The 18,389-nt window shown below is 44.9% G+C and overlaps 1 protein-coding gene and 1 long non-coding RNA gene across 4 annotated transcripts in view; both read right to left on the bottom strand.

Moving 5' to 3' along the window:
* The window catches only part of LOC309608274, a 244,302-nt gene that overhangs the window by 102,878 nt on the left and 123,035 nt on the right, over positions 1-18,389 (bottom strand). The gene's annotated exons all lie outside the window — the stretch shown is intronic.
* TBC1D22B (TBC1 domain family member 22B) overlaps positions 1-18,389 on the bottom strand; it is a 70,245-nt gene that overhangs the window by 12,267 nt on the left and 39,589 nt on the right. For 2 of the 3 annotated variants that reach the window (XM_082347842.1, XM_082347841.1), the window contains exons 9-12: positions 4,053-4,159; positions 3,512-3,587; positions 1,099-1,226; positions 715-810 (exon numbers count right to left, since the gene is read on the bottom strand). In XM_082347842.1, coding sequence (XP_082203968.1) covers positions 715-810; positions 1,099-1,226; positions 3,512-3,587; positions 4,053-4,159 — 407 coding nt within the window. The remainder of the gene's footprint in view (positions 1-714; positions 811-1,098; positions 1,227-3,511; positions 3,588-4,052; positions 4,160-18,389) is intronic. The other variant, XM_082347843.1, reaches the window with a different exon arrangement.

Here is an 18,389-nt window from a genome sequence, read left to right as displayed (position 1 = left end):
ACTCTGCTCCAGGCCACACTGGCCACCATCATGGTTCCACCAACAGCCCAGGCACGTTGCGACCCCATGGCCTCTGCAAGCCTGTTCTTCCTGCCTGGACTCTCTTCCCGCAGATCCCCAGATGTCCACATGGCTCGCTCCCTCACCTTCTCCCAGCCTTTGCTCAAATGTCACCTTCTCAGTGAGCCTGTCCTGACTACTCTGAAATTGCAACCTGTCCCTCCCCTACCACCTAATAATCCCTTTATCCTGCTCTACCTTTAAAAAAATTATATTTCTTACCTCCTTCTAACATTCATTTTAATTTACTATTTATTAGGCTTTGGTTTACTTTAAGTCTCTCCCTAACTACTATGTAAGCTCTACAAGAGCAGAGTTCTCTGTTCTACTTTCTGTATGTCCTACTCCCTCAATGGTGCCTAGTATGTTGCAGGTATTCAACCAGTGCTGGTCAGCGAATGACTGAAAGGTCTCTTAGACCCGCCCAGCTGCTCTGCAGCCTTTCTGGCACTAAGACCCTTTCACGCTGAAGAACTCTGGGCCCCAGTGCCTTCCTGCCACCTGGGAAGGGCACCCTCTTGTGAGCATCCTTTCTCCTTTGCTCTTTCCAGCCAGGTACCTGCTGTGGTAGCTTCTATGCGCACAGCCCCACTAGCGGGGTGACTCCCATTCTGACACTCATCCCCAGTGCGGGCTGAGCTCCAGGCCACTCACCTGAAAGTCCTCCTCATCCAAGATCTCTTTCCTCCACTTGATCAAGAAGGCTGCACACACGTAGAGATGAAAGTGGGAGAACCCTTCTGGTTCAGACTGGGAACGGAAAAAACTGTTAGGTCTCCAAGCCCTGACAAGGACCTGGCTCTAGCCCTCTCAGAGCCAATCCTTCTGCAAGGTGGGAAAGCAGAACAGCACCCCTTTAATGGCTGGCTGAGCAGAGGCCTGAAAAGATTTAGCAGAGGCCCTGCCCATGAGGCTAAGGCAGACACAGAGGTAGAAAGGAGGTGGCGGGAACTTCCGAGCAGCTATACTGCACACCCGGCAGGGAGCTGGGTGCCTCAGGGACAGCCTGGCATGGAGGGGGCAGGGGTCTCCTCATACCTGGTATGTGTCCCACAGGCGGATGGTGCAGCGAAGGGGAAGCTCCCGCATAAGCAGGTTGTTCATCCAACGAAAGGCAAACTGTAGGTATTCGACCTCGTACCTCCGGAAGTGATTATGTACCTGCTCTGAAACAGAAAGTGTCATTGGCCCCCCGAGAGTAACCTAGGGGACTGGACCCTGAAAGAGTCACATGAGCCAAAAAGGTGCTTTCCATTTCTTTTCAGCCACTCTCCCTGGAGAAGCCAGACACAGAGGGGCCAAACCGGCATCTGACCATCCTTTACGTTTGACTCCACCACCTCGCAGCAACAGTGCATGGTTACTACTCAGCCCTGCATGTGGTAGAACTATTTGAACACCCCACAGTGATATTCTAGGCACCTTTCTTCCTTCACATGGCTGCTCGAGCCATACAGCAGGAGACATAAGGCTCACTTGCCTGCTTGACCTTGTTACTCATCAGAGAAGAAGCCAGAATGGAAAAGAACGGTGCGGGTCACCTTGGCCATCCTCCCACCAGTGAGGATTCCTCTTCAGCATCCCTGACAGATGGCAGCCAGCAGGGACTTAAACTGCGAGTGAAGGAGGTTCACCGACTCCACTCAAGGGCAGCCTCACCCACTGATGTATTAAGTGATTCACCAGAAAGTGTCTCGTCGACACTAGCAGACACTAGCTCCCTCCCCACTCCCACCCCTTGGTATTGGTGTAGTATTCTGGAGCAACACAAACAAACCTGACCCCTGTTCTACACGACAGCCCCTCAAATACTGCTTGACAGGATTAAAAAAAAAAATCACTATCCTCCTCAGTTTCCTAATCTATAAATGGAGATAATCATCCATACCTCAGAAAGTTTGGGGGAAAATAAAAGGAGAAAATAAAAGTGCTTACAATAGCACCTGCATGGGGCAAATACTTAATACAATTTTGAAAGAGTAACTATCAACGATGGTTATTTCTGGGGAGTAGAATTTAAGGAAGGGGGAGGATTTTTACTTTTTATCCTGTGTTTTTCTCAAGTGTCTAAATTTTTGTAATGATTAAGTATTACTTCTATAACTCAAAGCATAAAGATATATACATTTAAAAATCCACCATCCTAAAGTACTGTGCCTGTATTTTTCAGGTATTTTTGAGGGCTGGAAAAAGGAAAAAAAAAAGGACAGGCCAGACAGTGGCAAAAACCACAGCTCAGACCCTCTGGAACCTGGCCCTTGTCAGACAGCTTAGCACAGGCCCTGTACCAGGAGGGATGCAAGAGAGCTGGATGTGGGCCCCATCATGGAGCTAACAGCTGGGCCAGGGCAATAAGGCAAAGAGGCTAAAAGTATCCCACATACGATGCACAGGATAAAAATAGTAAATAATCAAACATGCTGGGAAGACTGAAATCCTAAGTCATAAAAGGAAGCTGGAGTGAGTGGAACAAATCAGGGAAGGTTTTCATGGAAAGAGAACCTGGGAAAGGAGAAAGATATACAATCTCTATACTGGGGAAGGGAATGCTTTGGTGAAGCAGAAAAATCCGTGACAGAAAACCAGACAATGGGACTTAACAGTTGTGTAGTAATTGGTGGAATTAATTGGTGCTAGAGATTCCTCTTAACAGAAGACCTCGCTGTCAGACCTCTACGTGACAGTAATTCCAACTTCTCTCCCTGGGCCTCAGTTTCCTCATCGGTCAACAGCAGGGCTTCCCGAGTTGCCTTCAGTTCTAACACTCCATGATTCCAGGCCAGAGCCAAGGACTTACAGTAGGGCTCCTGTTCCTCAGAGACATTCTGCTTCAGGAAGCCACGACTCATATTCCCCACCCAGACAGGTCACAGGGAGCTATGGGACGTCCTGCTGGGGTATCAGTCAGACCTGGGGACCCGGCATGGAGCCCAGGAGTCCTGAGTCACATCACAGCATGAAGGACAAGGTCAGACTACAGACTTGACGCTGAAAGCAATGGAGAGCACGGGAGGTTTCAGAGCAAAAGAGGGACATGACCAGAACAGTGCTTTGGAAAGATGCAGGTGTGTGATAGATGGTGTGGAAGAGCAAAGAGTATGGAGGAGGCAAGTCCTTCTAGGAGGAAGTTGCAAAATCCCAAGCAAGGCTGGACCAGAGCTGTGGCTATGGACATCGAGAAGAAAGAGTGAATTTGAGGAGAGATGCTGAAGGAGGACTGACAGAACTCAGTGGTAGAAAACTAAGGAGAGAAAAGAACTTGACATAACCGCAGAGTTCTCACCTCGCCTTCCGGTTGAGATGCGGAAGGATGCCAGTGCCGCCAACAGCACAGAGTGAATTGAAAAGGGCCGTGGCTTGGAAGGGGGCTGAGGAGGCGGGCCACAAGCATAACTGGCTTGTGTCAGAATCACACTGTGCTACTGCTAGAGAACTCTTCCTCTGAACCTACCATCAATCCGACTGACAAGCTCTTCTAGTGCCTTGACCTTCTTCTGGATCCCTGGTTGTGCAAAGGTGTAGTTATCCTGCAAACAACATAGGACTCAGGATGAACAGGGATACCAAACAGTCGTGCCACCATCCCTCAAATTCACTGAAATACATTTATAAAACACAAGCTGTTTTTCCGAGGTTGGTGCCAGTGTTATGGGGAACAAAGGAATCTCACAGAACAGCAGAGTGTGAGGAAAGCCTAAGAGAGCCCTGTGCTGTGGAGGCAAACCGCATGGCCCGGGAGCACAGAAAAAAGGAGGGGCACCATCTGATGACAAAGGCAGGGCAACACGGAGACTTCCTTAGGCTCCAGGGGACACTAGACCATTGCCTTTTGAAAGCTGTAAAGCTAATGAACGAGGTAAAGATGGATGGACCAAAAAGGAGAGGAGCCATGCTGGGTGGGGGGGCCCTGTCTGATGCAGAAGAGCAACAAGGAACCCAAAGGGCTTCAGGGAGCCCCAACCCAGGTGTCCCACAAGGGCAGAACCACTCACCTGTATCCCATCCAGCAGTTTGCTCATGCACCAAAAGCTGTCGGCTTCTATGCTTCGCAGCATGTCCTGAGACAAATTGGTCACATCAAAGTTCTCCACGTCCTCTTCTGTAAAACAAAAGGTGAAGAAAGTCCAGAGGTCTTCTCCAAAAAATGGAGAGAGAAAGACAGAGTCTAGTATCTTCAACGGGGTCCTTAAGGCCAGGAGAGAGCCAGGCTAATGCGATGCCAAGGAACAGGGGCCTGCCCTCCCCGTCCCCTTGTCAGGTGGGCAAACGTGTCCCAGGAAGGCTCTTGAGGATCTCCTTACAACGCTGAACAGGCCATTTCTCACAGCAGTTTTGCTGGGGCCAACACATCTTCCTCTTCCACTGCATTTGTTCATTTAGTTTGAGGGAAAAAATACTTCAGGCCTCCTGTTCAAAGAGCTATATCCAGGGGCTTCCTTGGTGGCGCAGTGGTTAAGAGTTCACCTGCCAATGCAGGGGACACAGGTTCGAGCCCTGGTCCGGGAAGATCCCACATGCCGCGGAGCAACTAAGCCCGTGCGCCACAACTACTGAGCCTGTGCTCTAGAGCCCGTGAGCCACAACTACTGAGCCCGCGTGCCACAACTACTGAAGCCCGTGCACCTAGAGCCTGTGCTCCGCAACAAGAGAAGCCACCGCAATGAGAAGCCCGCGCACCGCAACGAAGAGTAGCCCCCGCTCGCCGCAACCAGAGAAAAGGCCGTGCACAGCAACAAAGACCCAACGCAGCCAAAAATAAAATAAAAATAAATAAATTTTTAAAAAGAGCTATATCCAGCCCCCTGGAGATGGTCTGGAAAAATTCCTTGATTTCAGAAATTCACTGAACTGTCTAGCACACTCACACTTACAGGTAGTGAGAAAAGGTGGGATCAGGTAGCCCCCATAGTTCATTTTAAAGATGGAATCCTCCAGTTCTGACAAGGCAGACCCATGGCCTCACCACTCAGAAGTGAAGATGAGTGTGTGAAGGAAGATGGCCCAAACCCGTGAAAGCTCCCAGGATTTAATCTCACCAATCTGGTAGTTATCTAGATGGGTTCTGCAAAACCTCAATCCTACAGGATACTCAAGAAAAAAGGTTCCACAGACAAATATGGTTGAGAAATGCTGCGTTATATATCCTCATCTTGGAGATTCACGAAGATCATAGCACACAAAAGGATTTGAGAAGTTATTAGACATTCTGCATTAAGTAAATCTCCTTAACCTTGCTTATCCAGCATTTCCCCAGCTTCTTTAGCCATGGGACCTCTTTTAAAGAGGATCGCCTATTAGCCTCTCATGGAAATCCCACACTAAGTGACAAGAGTGAGAGGTTGTCTATCTGGTCTGAGATACAAGCGGGGAGAACATAACAGTCTTCTAGAAGAAGGAAGAGGCTATGTGATGTTTCCTTCCTGCCAGAGAGAGGTGGACAAGACAGGCCACCTCAACCTACAGGCCCCTGCATGCCTGTCAGAGGCCACACATGGAAATGTTCAGGCCCTTGAGTTCTGTGCCAAACGCAGCTTATCTCCTTGGAGCCCTGTTTTGAAAACAGGGTGTTCATTGCAGTCCCTGGTGCTGCAGAGAGACACGGGCATATGATGAAATGTATTCTCTTTCATTTATGAGAATTATTACTCTATTTAGACCTACATCTGGACCTTCTTGGGGAAATGTGTCACAACTCTCAGATTCTCATCCTGTATAAACAGCGTTTTTCTAATGGACATCAAGGGCTGTAAAAACCCTTTTGGGGAGGGCGGGGTGCTTTGACAGAAAAGCTATGACCCTGGGAACAGTGTAAAAGTCCATAGTTAATACAAGTAAAGTGTCAACAACAGTGCCTGGCACACAGTAGGCACGATATAGTTTATTTTAGATGAAGTTTACTAGGAATTTGTAATGACACGGGAAAGCATGTCACAGCATTGAGGGAAAGGAGTAAAGTACAAAATTATTTATGGTTTACTCTCAACTACTGCGCATACAATATTTATGTGTTTATATAATCACAGAGGAAAGACAAAACAGATCACAAAGGTTTACAGTGCTTATTCCCAAGGTGGTAGGGGTAACGAATTTTTATTTTCTTTAAGCCTTACTATTCAAAATTTCTACAATAAACATAATTTTTATAGTCAGGAAAAAATGCACATGATTTTAGAAGAAAGGGGCTACCATTGACTACATCTGCCTTTCACCACCAAAAAAGAACAAACAAGATTTTGTAAAACAACACTTGAGCCTGAAGAAATGAAGACTTCAGATAATATATAAAGGTCCGTTTGAGAAACCACGTAAAAAAAAATCCTTCCAGAAAATACCATCTTTCTATTTTTCTAACTTAAACACTTACTATATAGTGGGGGCTTGTGTGTGGGGGTGGGGGTGGGAGGTGGCCATATATATACTATTAATTTAATTAAGTGATACTGGGCTCTAAGACCCAGCTCAGAATCTTCCTTTTTCTTGTTGCTTCATCTTACATTTCTAAGATCCTTCCGTGTTGCAGTACAGACCTCTAGTTCACTGCCCCACACAGAGCACCACCCCTTTACATATCTGTTCCCCCCATGGATGGATACCCAGGTGCCTCCAACTCCCACTACCGCGAACAATGGCCAGAGGAACCATATAAGAACCACTCTGGGCCACAGGTTCAAGTGACCTAACCTCAGCCACCACCAGACCACTCTCCAGGACCAGACCCCCAGCAGTGCACTAGGGAAGCGTGTGTTCTTTTTAGTGAGCGAGACTGATCACACCAACCGTCCAAGGCAGTAGTTTCCCTCTTTATGAAAATAGGGTTGTGGAACTTCCCTGGTGGTGCAGTGGTTAAGAATCCGCCTGCCATTGCAGGGGTCAGGGTTCGATCCCTGGTCCGGGAAGATTCCACATGCTGTGGAGCAACTAAGCCCGTGCGCCACAACTACTGAGCCTGCGCTCTAGAGCCTGTGAGCCACAACTACTGAGCCCATGAGCCACAACTACTGAGCCCGCATGCCACAACTACTGAAGCCCACGCGCCTAGGGCCCGTGCTCCGCAACAAGAGAAGCCACTGCAATGAGAAGCTCGTGCACTGCAACGAAGAGTAGCCCCCGCTCGCCGCAACTAGGGAAAGCCCGCGTGCAGCAATGAAGACCCAACGCAGCCAAAAATAAAAAAATAATAAATTTATTAAAGAAAAAGAAAATAGGGTTGTAAGAAAAAAATGAAACCCACAAGGAAGGCTCAAGATAAAACCACTCCCACTATTCATACACGTTTCCCAAAAGAAAATCCAGAGTGCCACAATAATTTGAAGGGTCTTTTCCTACCTGGGCATTCTACCACTCCAGAACATTGCAGTGGGAATGTCACTGGGAATGGAAACCACACACAGCAGAGTAACAAGGGAGAAAGAGCCTGGGTCACCAAGTAGACTGGGGAGCACAGCTGCCACATCAGCCCTGGTGACCTGTGGCTTTTCTGTCAGACAGACGAGCACGTGGCTAAGGGCACAGACTCTGGAGCCAGACTGTGTGGCTCAAATCCTGGCTCTGTCACTCACGAGCTATGTGGCTTTAGGCAAGTGACTTTACCTTCCGTGCCTCAAAGCCTCATCTGTTAAGGTGGTAATATCCTACTAGTGTCAATGCACATTGTAAGGGTTAAACAAATCAATACACGAAAAGTGCTAACAGTGTCTGCCATAAAATAAGCATTATGCAAATGTTAGCTAGTATTATTGTTATTATATGAGGAACAAATAAACTTCTACCTTGTTTAAGCCACTGTTATTTTAGATCTCTGTTATTCACAGCCAAACCTAACCTAATTCCAAACGTACCTAAAAAATAAAAGTCAATTTTCAAAGCTTTCCATTTCCACCTTCTGGTCTCAAGGAAGAAAACTGAACATGAGGTTTAAGTTGGTAAGATACAGCTCTCAGTAACTGTGCCAGTTCCAAACCTTTAGCTGTCCAGGGGGAAAAGGGACCAGACAGGATGCTGAACCCTCTCTTGGGGCCTCGAATTGGGGGTTGTTGTTTCCCCATGTTCTGCCCTTACGCCTGGCCTGCCCGTTAGCCCATGGCTTTCACAGTCAGTGGGAGAGCTCACCAGCATTTCAGAGAGTGGGAGGAAAGTTTAGTTTTAGTGTTCTGGCTGCCGGGAGGATAAAATTCACACATTCAGTCAAAAACTGTCAGCTGAGTGCACCATCAAAAAGCAGCAGAGAAAGGGAGGCCCAAATGCTCTCTGAAGGGCTTCATTCAGCATAAACAGTCTGTTCAGAAGGATCATTAAACGTCCCACTTGAGAAAATCCAACATATAATTGAAGCTGGAACGGGAAACCATGCCAGCAACACAGTCTCCAACGAGGGCAGCGTCTCTGGTTGTCATTATGCAGCATTCAGCAGCCAGGACTCAGATTGGAGGGAGTGAGATTTTAAGGGATATTTTATGGCTGTTTTAAGAGGCAAAGCATCCAAAAAGAGGAAACCCAAAAGCGCTTTATAAAAATCAAATTGCCCATTCCAGGCTTGACAAGAACATGCTGTCAAGCCCGGCATTATTAGCTGAGAAAATGTACCACCTGAGTGGTAGCCCCAGTCAAGTATTTATTTTTCTGAGAACTCCAGATCTCGGGCCTAAAATCAGCCTCACCTATGCCTCAAACACTCCCCTACAGCTTCGGGAAGAACCGCTTTCGCTTAAACTGACAAGAGTTAACTTGTCCATTAACTGCTTTAGGCGTTTCCCAGGAACCATCTGTGATCGCAGGGCAATTTCTGTATTTTGTGATCTGCTGGGTCAGAATTAATCAGCCCAACTGGCAGGCATGAGAGGATTCAAGGCATCAGACTACAGACAGCCCTTCTATTTTCCAAAGCCTCTGGCTTACCGGATTCCTGTCTTTTTTTTTTTTTTTAAACTGGACTCATAAGAATACCTTACATAATATTTTCTGATCACAAAAGTAAACTGATTGAGAAAAGGAAAAAAAAAACCTTTTCAGCTATACATTTAAAGAACTTCATAAAATAGGAGTTAAATATTTCATCCAGAAAAACACAGTTTTGGGCTTCCCTGGTGGCGCAGTGGTTAAGAATCTGCCTGCCAATGCAGGGGACACGGGTTCGAGCCCTGGTCCTGGAAGATCTCACATGCCGTGAAGCAATTAAGCCTGTGTGCCACAGCTACTGAGCCTGCGTTCTAGAGCCCGTGAGCCACAACTACTGAGCCTACACGCCACAACTACTGAAGCCCGTGCGCCTAGAGCCCGTGCTCCCCAACAGGAGAAGCCACTGCAATGAGAAGCCCGTGCACCACCACGAAGAGTAGCCCCCACTCACCGCAACTAGAAGAAAGCCTGTGCAGCAGCGAAGACCCAACGCAGCCAAAAATAAAAAGTTAAAAAAATATATATATATTAAAAAAAAAAGAAAAAGAAACACAGTTTTAAGAAAAGTGTCAAGGAATTCATCTGATCACCTGTATGTACTAATTTTTAAGTGGTTCAAGTGCTATAGAAACTTATTGTTGGGTGTTATTCATCTGGTATTTTCAGGCAAGTATTTGATAGCAGCAGCTGAGACAAGGCCACCACAGCTGAGCATGGACAATGTAGAGGGGCCTCGGGACTTCCCTGGTGGTGCAGTGGTTAAGAATCCGCCTGCCAATGCAGGGGACGTGGGTTCGATCGCTGGTCCAGGAAGATGCCACATGCCGTGGAGCAACTAAGCCCATGCGCCACAACTACTGAGCCTGCACTCTAGAGCCTGCTAGCCACAACTACTGAGGCCCACGTGCTTAGAGCCCATGCTCCGCAACAAGAGAAGCCACCGCAATGAGAAGCCCACGCACAGCAAAGAAGAGTAGCCCCCGCTCGCCGCCAACTAGAGAAAGCCCGCGCAGCAGCGAAGACCCAACGCAGCCAAATAAATAAATAAATAAATATTAAAAAAAAAAAAATAGAGGGGCCCCTCGGCTAAACCCAGAAAAGTCAAACCACCTGACAAAGAAAGGGCAGTGAGGACAGGGAGGAGGTTAGAGGAAAGACTTCTTCTGAGGTTCCTAAAGAGCGGAGACCCATGCGGGGCCTTTCTGCTTCATGAGGACCATGTTCCAGATTGAGTGAGAGGAGACGTGCTGTTTCCAAGACACAGAGAAACAGCTGACCATGGAGCCCTTCCCGACACCATGCCTGTCAATCAGGGCAGTGACTAAAAGGTAAATATTAATTCAAAATGATCTCTGGCTGTCCACTACTCAGCGTGGGGCAGCCTGGCTAAAATTAATTTTAAAAACCAACATATCACTAAACCGTTTCTACTTTCCTGAGGCTCCTGGATTATTATTTTTTTTTTTTTTGGATTACTTTCATTTAACAAACACGAGTGGCTGTTGGCTATGACCTCAGATTACATGAACCTGAACTACATGAGTATTCAGGTTATGGGGGCAGGGAGGGGCCAGATCCAGCACACACTTCACCTTCTAGGACCTGCCCAAAGACCACCCACAGAGCCAGGCAGCATGTCACCAAGACACTGTGTATGTGAACAGGCTCTAGGGAGTCCAAGGTCCCCAGTGCCAATGTCAGCTGCCCAGAGGCTCCTCATCTAGGCTCAAACATCTTGACTATGTTGGCTACCTCAATTTCTCCTCTGTTATAATTTCTCATTTTTTGGGGGGTCAGATGAGAGAGAGAGCAAGTGGGCATGCACGTGTCACTTGGTTTACCACCAGGGAGAGAGCAGGCCGGGTCCTACAGTGCGGGAGATGACAAGCTACAACTCGCCCTGGGAGAGCTTACCTCCTACAGGGGAGAAAATCCAGCACTGGACATCCCACCAAATGCTCACACTGCTCTCAACTGTCCGCTGAAAGCAGCTCAGCTCAGCTCAGCATTCTGACTGGGCGTCCCCACATACGTGTCTGTTGCTGGAAAGAGTCTCATATGTCTCAACTATCACACATGAGGCTGCTGCATCTATGAAGACGGGGCCAGGAGGCACCTTGAAGAAAGGGGTAAAGTCCCAAACAGGGTGAGCGCTAAAAATTTAGCATCGGTCTCACTCCCAGTGCCCTCCAAACCAGTAGCATGAAAATGCAAAGTGGAATATCCTTACTCTATGATTCAATTTATATAAAGTTTAGAGACAGGCAAAACTAATCGAGGTGTTAGAAGTCAGTAAAATAGTTACCCTTGTGGGGGTGAGGGGAGGGGCTAGAAGGGAACACAAGGGGACTTCTGCAGTGCTGGAAATGTTCCACTTGGGTGCTGGTTATTTAGGGGAAATTTATTGAGCTGTGCATTTAATGACATATATACTTTAAAAAGTGTATGTTATACTTCAATACGAAGTTTACATTTTAAAAGGAAAAAAAGGAAGGTCCTCTTAAGACAGTGAAAGACTACGTAAGTCTGTCCAGTTTCAGCTTTGGCCTCCACACCTTGCCAGGCGGGGAGGAACAGGAGCGGCAGGGCAGAGTCGGGTGTGAGATGCACAATGAAGCCTCCCAGGATCTAAGAGCACGGAGCTGGAGTATAATCCACAGCAGCCCAGGAGCAAGACACGGCAGCAGGGGCCATGGTACCTGGGCATGTGGGGAGTTATTAACAACAACTCCTTTCCTCTGAAAATCTGAGTGTTAACAACCAAAAATTAACTGCATGGCTCACCCCCTCTCCTCCTTCAGGACTTTGCTCAGACATCGTCTTCTCAGTGTGACCCCGGCTCACTACCCTGATTGAAACCTGCTCCTGTTCCCACTCTTGCCAACAGGGCACAACTGTGTCCTTCTTTCCTCCTTTGTTCTCCTGCATAGCACTTATCGCAGTCAAGGTAACAAATACCTTACTTATTTTTTTTTTTAATTTTTTTTTTAATTTTTTTTTTAAATTCATATACACTTGTAATGTAGGAATCTTCTGATTTTTTTTTTTAATTTATTTATTTATGGTTGTGTTGGGTCTTAGTTTCTGTGCGAGGGCTTCCTCTAGTTGTGGCAAGCGGGGGCCACTCCTCATCGCTGTGCGCGGGCCTCTCACTATCGCGGCCTCTCTTGTTGCGGAGCACAGGCTCCAGACGCGCAGGCTCAGTAATTGTGGCGCACGGGCTTAGCTGCTCCGCGGCATGTGGGATCTTCCCGGACCAGGGCTCGAACCCGTGTCCCCTGCCTTGGCAGGCGGATTCTCAACCACTGCGCCACCAGGAAAGCCCTATTTTTCTATTTATTGTCAGTTTCTGCTCATCAGAATTTACGCTCAGCGGAAGGGATTTAGTTTTACATATAACTTACCTACATTAGACTACACATAAGCGCACGGTTCTGTTTTGACACATGTATACATCTGTGTAAAAAAGTGCCCCAGTCCAAATAGAGAACGTTTCCATCACCCTATAAAGTCTCTTCTTGCCTCTTCCCAATCAATCTCCCACCAAGAGTCGACCATCATTCTGATTTCTATCACTGTAGATTATTTATGAACTCCATTTAAATGGAATCATACAATGTGTACTTTTTCGGTATCTGGCTTCTTTTGTTCAACATAATGGTTTTTGAGATGATTTCTTCCATGTTCTTGCTTTTATCAGTAGTTCATTCTTTTTTATGGCTGAGTACTATTCCACTGTGTGACCATCCATTCTCCTCTTAACAGATAATTGGGTTGTTTCCAATTTTTGTCTATATTAATAGAGTTGTTATGAATATTCCTATGCAGCCTTTGAGGGACTATACGCTTTCATCTTCCTTGTATAAATACCTAGAAGTGAAAGGCAGGGATTTTCATCCACTTTGTTTACGGTTGTATCCCCAGTGCCTAGAGCAGTGCCTGGCATGGTGTAGTTCTCAATAAGTATTTGCTGAATGAGTGATAGAACTCCATCTCCATCCCTTACAAGAGAGAGAACTTTTGACTATCTCAGCACAGTAGCAGAATACGGTAATTCACTGCCCTCCAGTGGCCAAGCCCAGCAAAGCTGCACTATTTCCTGAATATCTAGCAACGTTACGAAATTTTCATTCTTTCATTCATCTAGACATGTATGGAATGCCTATTTTGGACATCAAAATAAAAGCACTGGGAATATAAAGATGTTTAAAATAGTCTCTGGCCTCAAAGAATCATACAGTCTGGTGGGAGAGGGTAGGAGGGAAACACACAATAATTGGTGTGGTAAAGTCCTACAAAGGGGAAATGCACAGGGTTATGGAAAGAGTACTACTTGGGGGGTGGGGGCAGGCAAGAAGTCTCAGGGCAGGCTTCCAGGAAGAAGGGGTGTCTTAAAGGATGCACAAGGATTAGCCCAGGGGATAAAGAGGTGGTACAGGACAAGGCTTTAGATTAAAACTGTCAGTTTTGGATTTCTGAGTTTAAGAGGTGAGGCAGGAAGTAGAGCACACAGGGCCTTGCACAAGCTAGAGAATCTGAACTTTTTTTTTTTTTTTAGCTGTGCTGCGTGGCTTGCAGGATCTCAGTTCCCCGACGAGGGATTGAACCCGAGCCATGGCAGTGAAAGCCCAGAATCCTAACCACTAGGGCACGAGGGAACTCCTGAGAATGTGGACATTTTAACTGTATGTGATGGGATGCTAGTGAAAGGTTTTAAGCAAAGGAACTGCACCGACAAGTCTGTGTTTAAATGGTGTGAAAGATGGGAAGAAGGGGATAAAAACCAGAGATGGGAAAACACACTTGGCCATTTCAGCAATCCAGGGCTAAGCTAGGGTAGTCATAGGAGGAATAGAGAGGGAAGCAGATTCAAGAAATATTTAGGACATGAAATCATCAGAGCTCTGTAACCGATTGGATATGCAAGAATGAGAAAAAAGAATTACGAACAAGTCTTAGCATTTCTGACTTAAGTGACAGGAAATGCTGGCAACTGAGAGAAAAGGGTGGTTGGGTATGGAGAGGAGTTAGTCAAACACTGCGTCTGAGGAGCCTAGGGATAGCAAAGATTGTCACTATCCATAAATAACTATAACCCACTCTTCCTTGGGGAAAGGACTCGTAAGGGTACTGGCCACCTGGGATACAGACTATGTTTTCCAGGCTCACTTGCAGATGGGAATGGCCATAAGACTAAGTTCAGACAAGAGAGATTCAAAACCAAGTGTCATGTACTTGGGAAGTGTCCTTCAACAGAAGGAGTATGCCTTTCTTCCTTTCCCCCTCCATACTGGCTGGAATATAGATGTGATGGCTAGAGCACAAGCAGCTATCTTGGATCATGAGTACAAAAACACATGCTGAGAACGGTAGGACAACAGAGGGAGGAGGCTGGATCCCTGATACCCCGGAGCCCCAGACTACTTACCTCCTGACTTTTAATGTGAGAGAAGTAAGATTTTCTCTCTTGCTTAAGGTATTGGTTCCCTGTCAGTGCAGACAAGCTAATCCTAACTGGTCATTTATGACATATCTGAGTGTAAATGTCACGCAGGGAACGTGAGTCAGAGGTATGGGAAAGACTTCCTTTCTGGGAGTTCTACTGCTGTCATGCTTTTAAGTAAAACCTGAAATGAAAATCCTGCTGTACTACTTCATGCAGAGGAAAAGGGGGAGAGTTATTTGACAGTGTTTCATTTTGTAATGAAAGAAATCACCAGGCACCACTCTTCTTTTGAAAACAGGACATGTCATGAGCCCCACTTTTCTATACGACTTCCTCATTTGCATCACTTAAACAGTTGCTGTTACACAGCTTAATTTGGTGATGGCCACATCATCAATTACATTTGACCTTAATATGTTCCAAGCTAGATCAATAATGTCATCTAAGTCCATTAGGTTTTGGAGATGAGAGTCTAAAGGCATTCCACCATCTCAGGGGTCACAGTCCAGAGACTCTATCTTCCCAGGGGTGACCCTCCAGCATTGTCACCTCTGGACCCAGACATAGCTGGTTTATCCACAGAGGACCCACTTCTATGTGAGCAGCTGGTTTCAGCAGATAAAGAGGCTACTGGGGGGCTAAGCCAGCTACAGAAAAATCCTCTAGCAACTCAGAGGGGAGTCACTGGTTCTCCCCATTTTCAACTATTTTACAACAAACATGACACAAAGCATGAAGCCAGCTCAGGTACCAATTTATAAAAGTAATAAAGAACAGATAGGGGAGGAGATAGGAGAGAGGGCAAACAACGTCCTGGTGGCATGTGGATCCCACAGCTCTACTAGGACACGTCCTCCACGCTACAGCTCAGTAAGATGGGGCGGTGGGCTAAGGCTGCCTGATGATACCTGCCTGGGATGATGAGGGCAACTGCCTGGCCTGTTCCATGGGTGAAGGATACCTGAGGCCTCCTCCTGTGGTAGGGAGAGTCATATCAGAGAGGTCATAACAACACAACTTTCACAGTAGCTGCCTTACTAGGATATGGCACTATTAGAGAAGGGAAGAAAAGCAGCATTATTACTCAGACAAGAGAACTATTCTTGAAGGCCACAAACAATGTTGAATCTATGTTCAGGAAAGGCCTTGAGGCTGGAGGGAAGTCTGTATGCCTTGTTTCTTTGAAGCTTAATTTATACCCAGCAACCGATGAACATACAAATAAAATGTGGTATATTCATACAATGGAATATTTATTTGACCATAAAAAGGAATGACCATTTTTATGAAATGTCCAGAAAAGGCAAATCCATAGAGACAGAGAGTAGATTAATGGTTGCCTAGGAATAGAGGGGGTGCAGGGGCTTGGGAGTGATGGCTAAGGGGTACAGGGTTTCTTTTTGGGCTGATGAAAATATTCTAAAATTGACTGTGCTGATGGTTACACAGCTCTATAAATATACTAAAAACCATTGAATTGTACACTTTAAATGGGTGAATTGTATGGTATACGAATGCCATCTCAACAAAGCTGCTATCAAAAAAAGAAAAAAATACCCCACCAAACTAATTTGTAAATTTACTGCAGCACTTCCAATAAAAATTCAAAAGGGTTCCCTACATCCTGAATTTGGCAAGTTGATTCTAAAGTTCACCTGGAAGAAGAGCCAAGACAATTTTTACAAAAGGATGATGAAAGAGACTGGCCCTGAAATAATAATAAAACACACTACAAAGGTCAAAAATCCAAGCTGTTGGTACATGCATAGAAATGGAGATAAATGGAACAGAAATAAGTAAACCATATAAATAAAGAAATTTATATTATATTATGAAGAGGGATTTCACATGAGTGAAGAAAGGATGTACTATTTATAAACAGTGTTGAAAAAATGAACTATCCAGTTGGAACAGTAACTTTAAATCTCAACCCCCACTGTACAGGAAAATAAATTACTAATGGAATTTAAAAAGCTAAATGTAAAATCAAAACCACAAGCATATTAGAAGAAAACATGGAAGAATATTCTTATAATATTGGGGTGAGGAAAGACTTCCTAAGCAATACGTGAATGGATTAAATGCCCCAACCAAAAGACATAGACTGGCTGAATGGATACAAAAACAAGACCCATATATATGCTGTCTACAAGAGACCCACTTTAGACCTAGGGACACATACAGACTGAAAGTGAGGGGATGGAAAACGATATTCCATGCAAATGGAAATCAAAAGAAAGCTGGAGTAGCTATACTCATATCAGATAAAATAGACTTTAAAATAAAGAATGTTACAAGAGACAAGGAAGGACACTACATAATGATCCAAGGATCAATCCAAGAAGAAGATATAACAATTATAAATATATATGCACCCAACATAGGAGCACCTCAATACATAAGGCAACTGCTAACAGCTATAAAAGAGGAAATCAACAGTAACACAATCATAGTGGGGGACTTCAACACCTCACTTACACCAATGGACAGATCATCCAAAATGAAAATAAATAAGGAAACAGAAGCTTTAAATGACACAATAGAACAGAGAGATTTAATTGATATATATAGGACATTCCATCCAAAAACAGCAGATTACACGTTCTTCTCAAGTGCACACGGAACATTCTCCAGGATAGATCACATCTTGGGTCACAAATCAAGCCTCAGTAAATTTAAGAAAATTGAAATCATATCAAGCATCTTTTCTGACCACAACGCTATGAGATTAGAAATGAATTACAGGGAAAAAAACGTAAAAAAGACAAACACATGGAGGCTAAACAATACGTTACTAAATAACCAAGACATCACTGAAGAAATCAAAGAGGAAATAAAAAAATACCTAGAGACAAATGACAATGAAAACACGACGACCCAAAACCTATGGGATGCAGCAAAAGCAGTTCTAAGAGGGAAGTTTATAGCTATACAAGCCTACCTAAAGAAACAAGAAAAATCTGAAGTAAACAATCTAACCTTACACCTAAAGAAACTAGAGAAAGAAGAACAAACAAAACCCAAAGTTAGCAGAAGGAAAGAAATCATAAAGATCAGAGGAGAAATAAATGAAATAGAAACAAAGAAAACAATAGCAAAGATCAATAAAACTAAAAGTTGGTTCTTTGAGAAGATAAACAAAATTGATAAGCCATTAGCCAGACTCATCAAGAAAAAGAGGGAGAGGACTCAATTCAATAAAATCAGAAATGAAAAAGGAGAAGTTACAACAGACACCGCAGAAATACAAAGCATCCTAAGAGACTACTACAAGCAACTTTATGCCAATAAAATGGACAACCTGGAAGAAATGGACAAATTCTTAGAAAAGTATAACCTTCCAAGACTGAACCAGGAAGAAACAGAAAATATGAACAGACCAATCACAAGTAACGAAATTGAAACTGTGATTAAAAATCTTCCAACACACAAAAGTCCAGGACCAGATGGCTTCACAGGTGAATTCTATCAAACATTTAGAGAAGAGCTAACACCCATCCTTCTCAAACTCTTCCAAAAAATTGCAGAGGAAGGAACACTCCCAAACTCATTCTATGAGGCCACCATCACCCTGATACCAAAACCAGACAAAGACACTACAAAAAAAGAAAATTACAGACCAATATCACTGATGAATATAGATGCAAAAATCCTCAACAAAATACTAGCAAACAGAATCCAACAACACATTAAAAGGATCATACACCACGATCAAGTGGGATTTATCCCAGGGATGCAAGGATTCTTCAATATACGCAAATCGATCAATGTGATACACCATATTAACAAATTGAAGAATAAAAACCATATGATCATCTCAATAGATGCAGAAAAAGCTTTGGACAAAATTCAACACCCATTTCTGATAAAAACTCTCCAGAAAGTGGGCATAGAGGGAACCTACCTCAACATAATAAAGGCCATATATGACAAACCCACAGCAAACATCATTCTCAATGGTGAAAAACTGAAAGCATTTCCTCTAAGA

This window comes from Balaenoptera borealis (genome assembly GCF_965194805.1).
Source record: "Balaenoptera borealis genome assembly, chromosome: 12".
Lineage (NCBI taxonomy): Eukaryota > Metazoa > Chordata > Mammalia > Artiodactyla > Balaenopteridae > Balaenoptera > Balaenoptera borealis.
The sequence above is the reverse complement of the archived record's forward strand: the minus strand, read 5'-3'. Positions and strand labels throughout refer to the sequence as shown.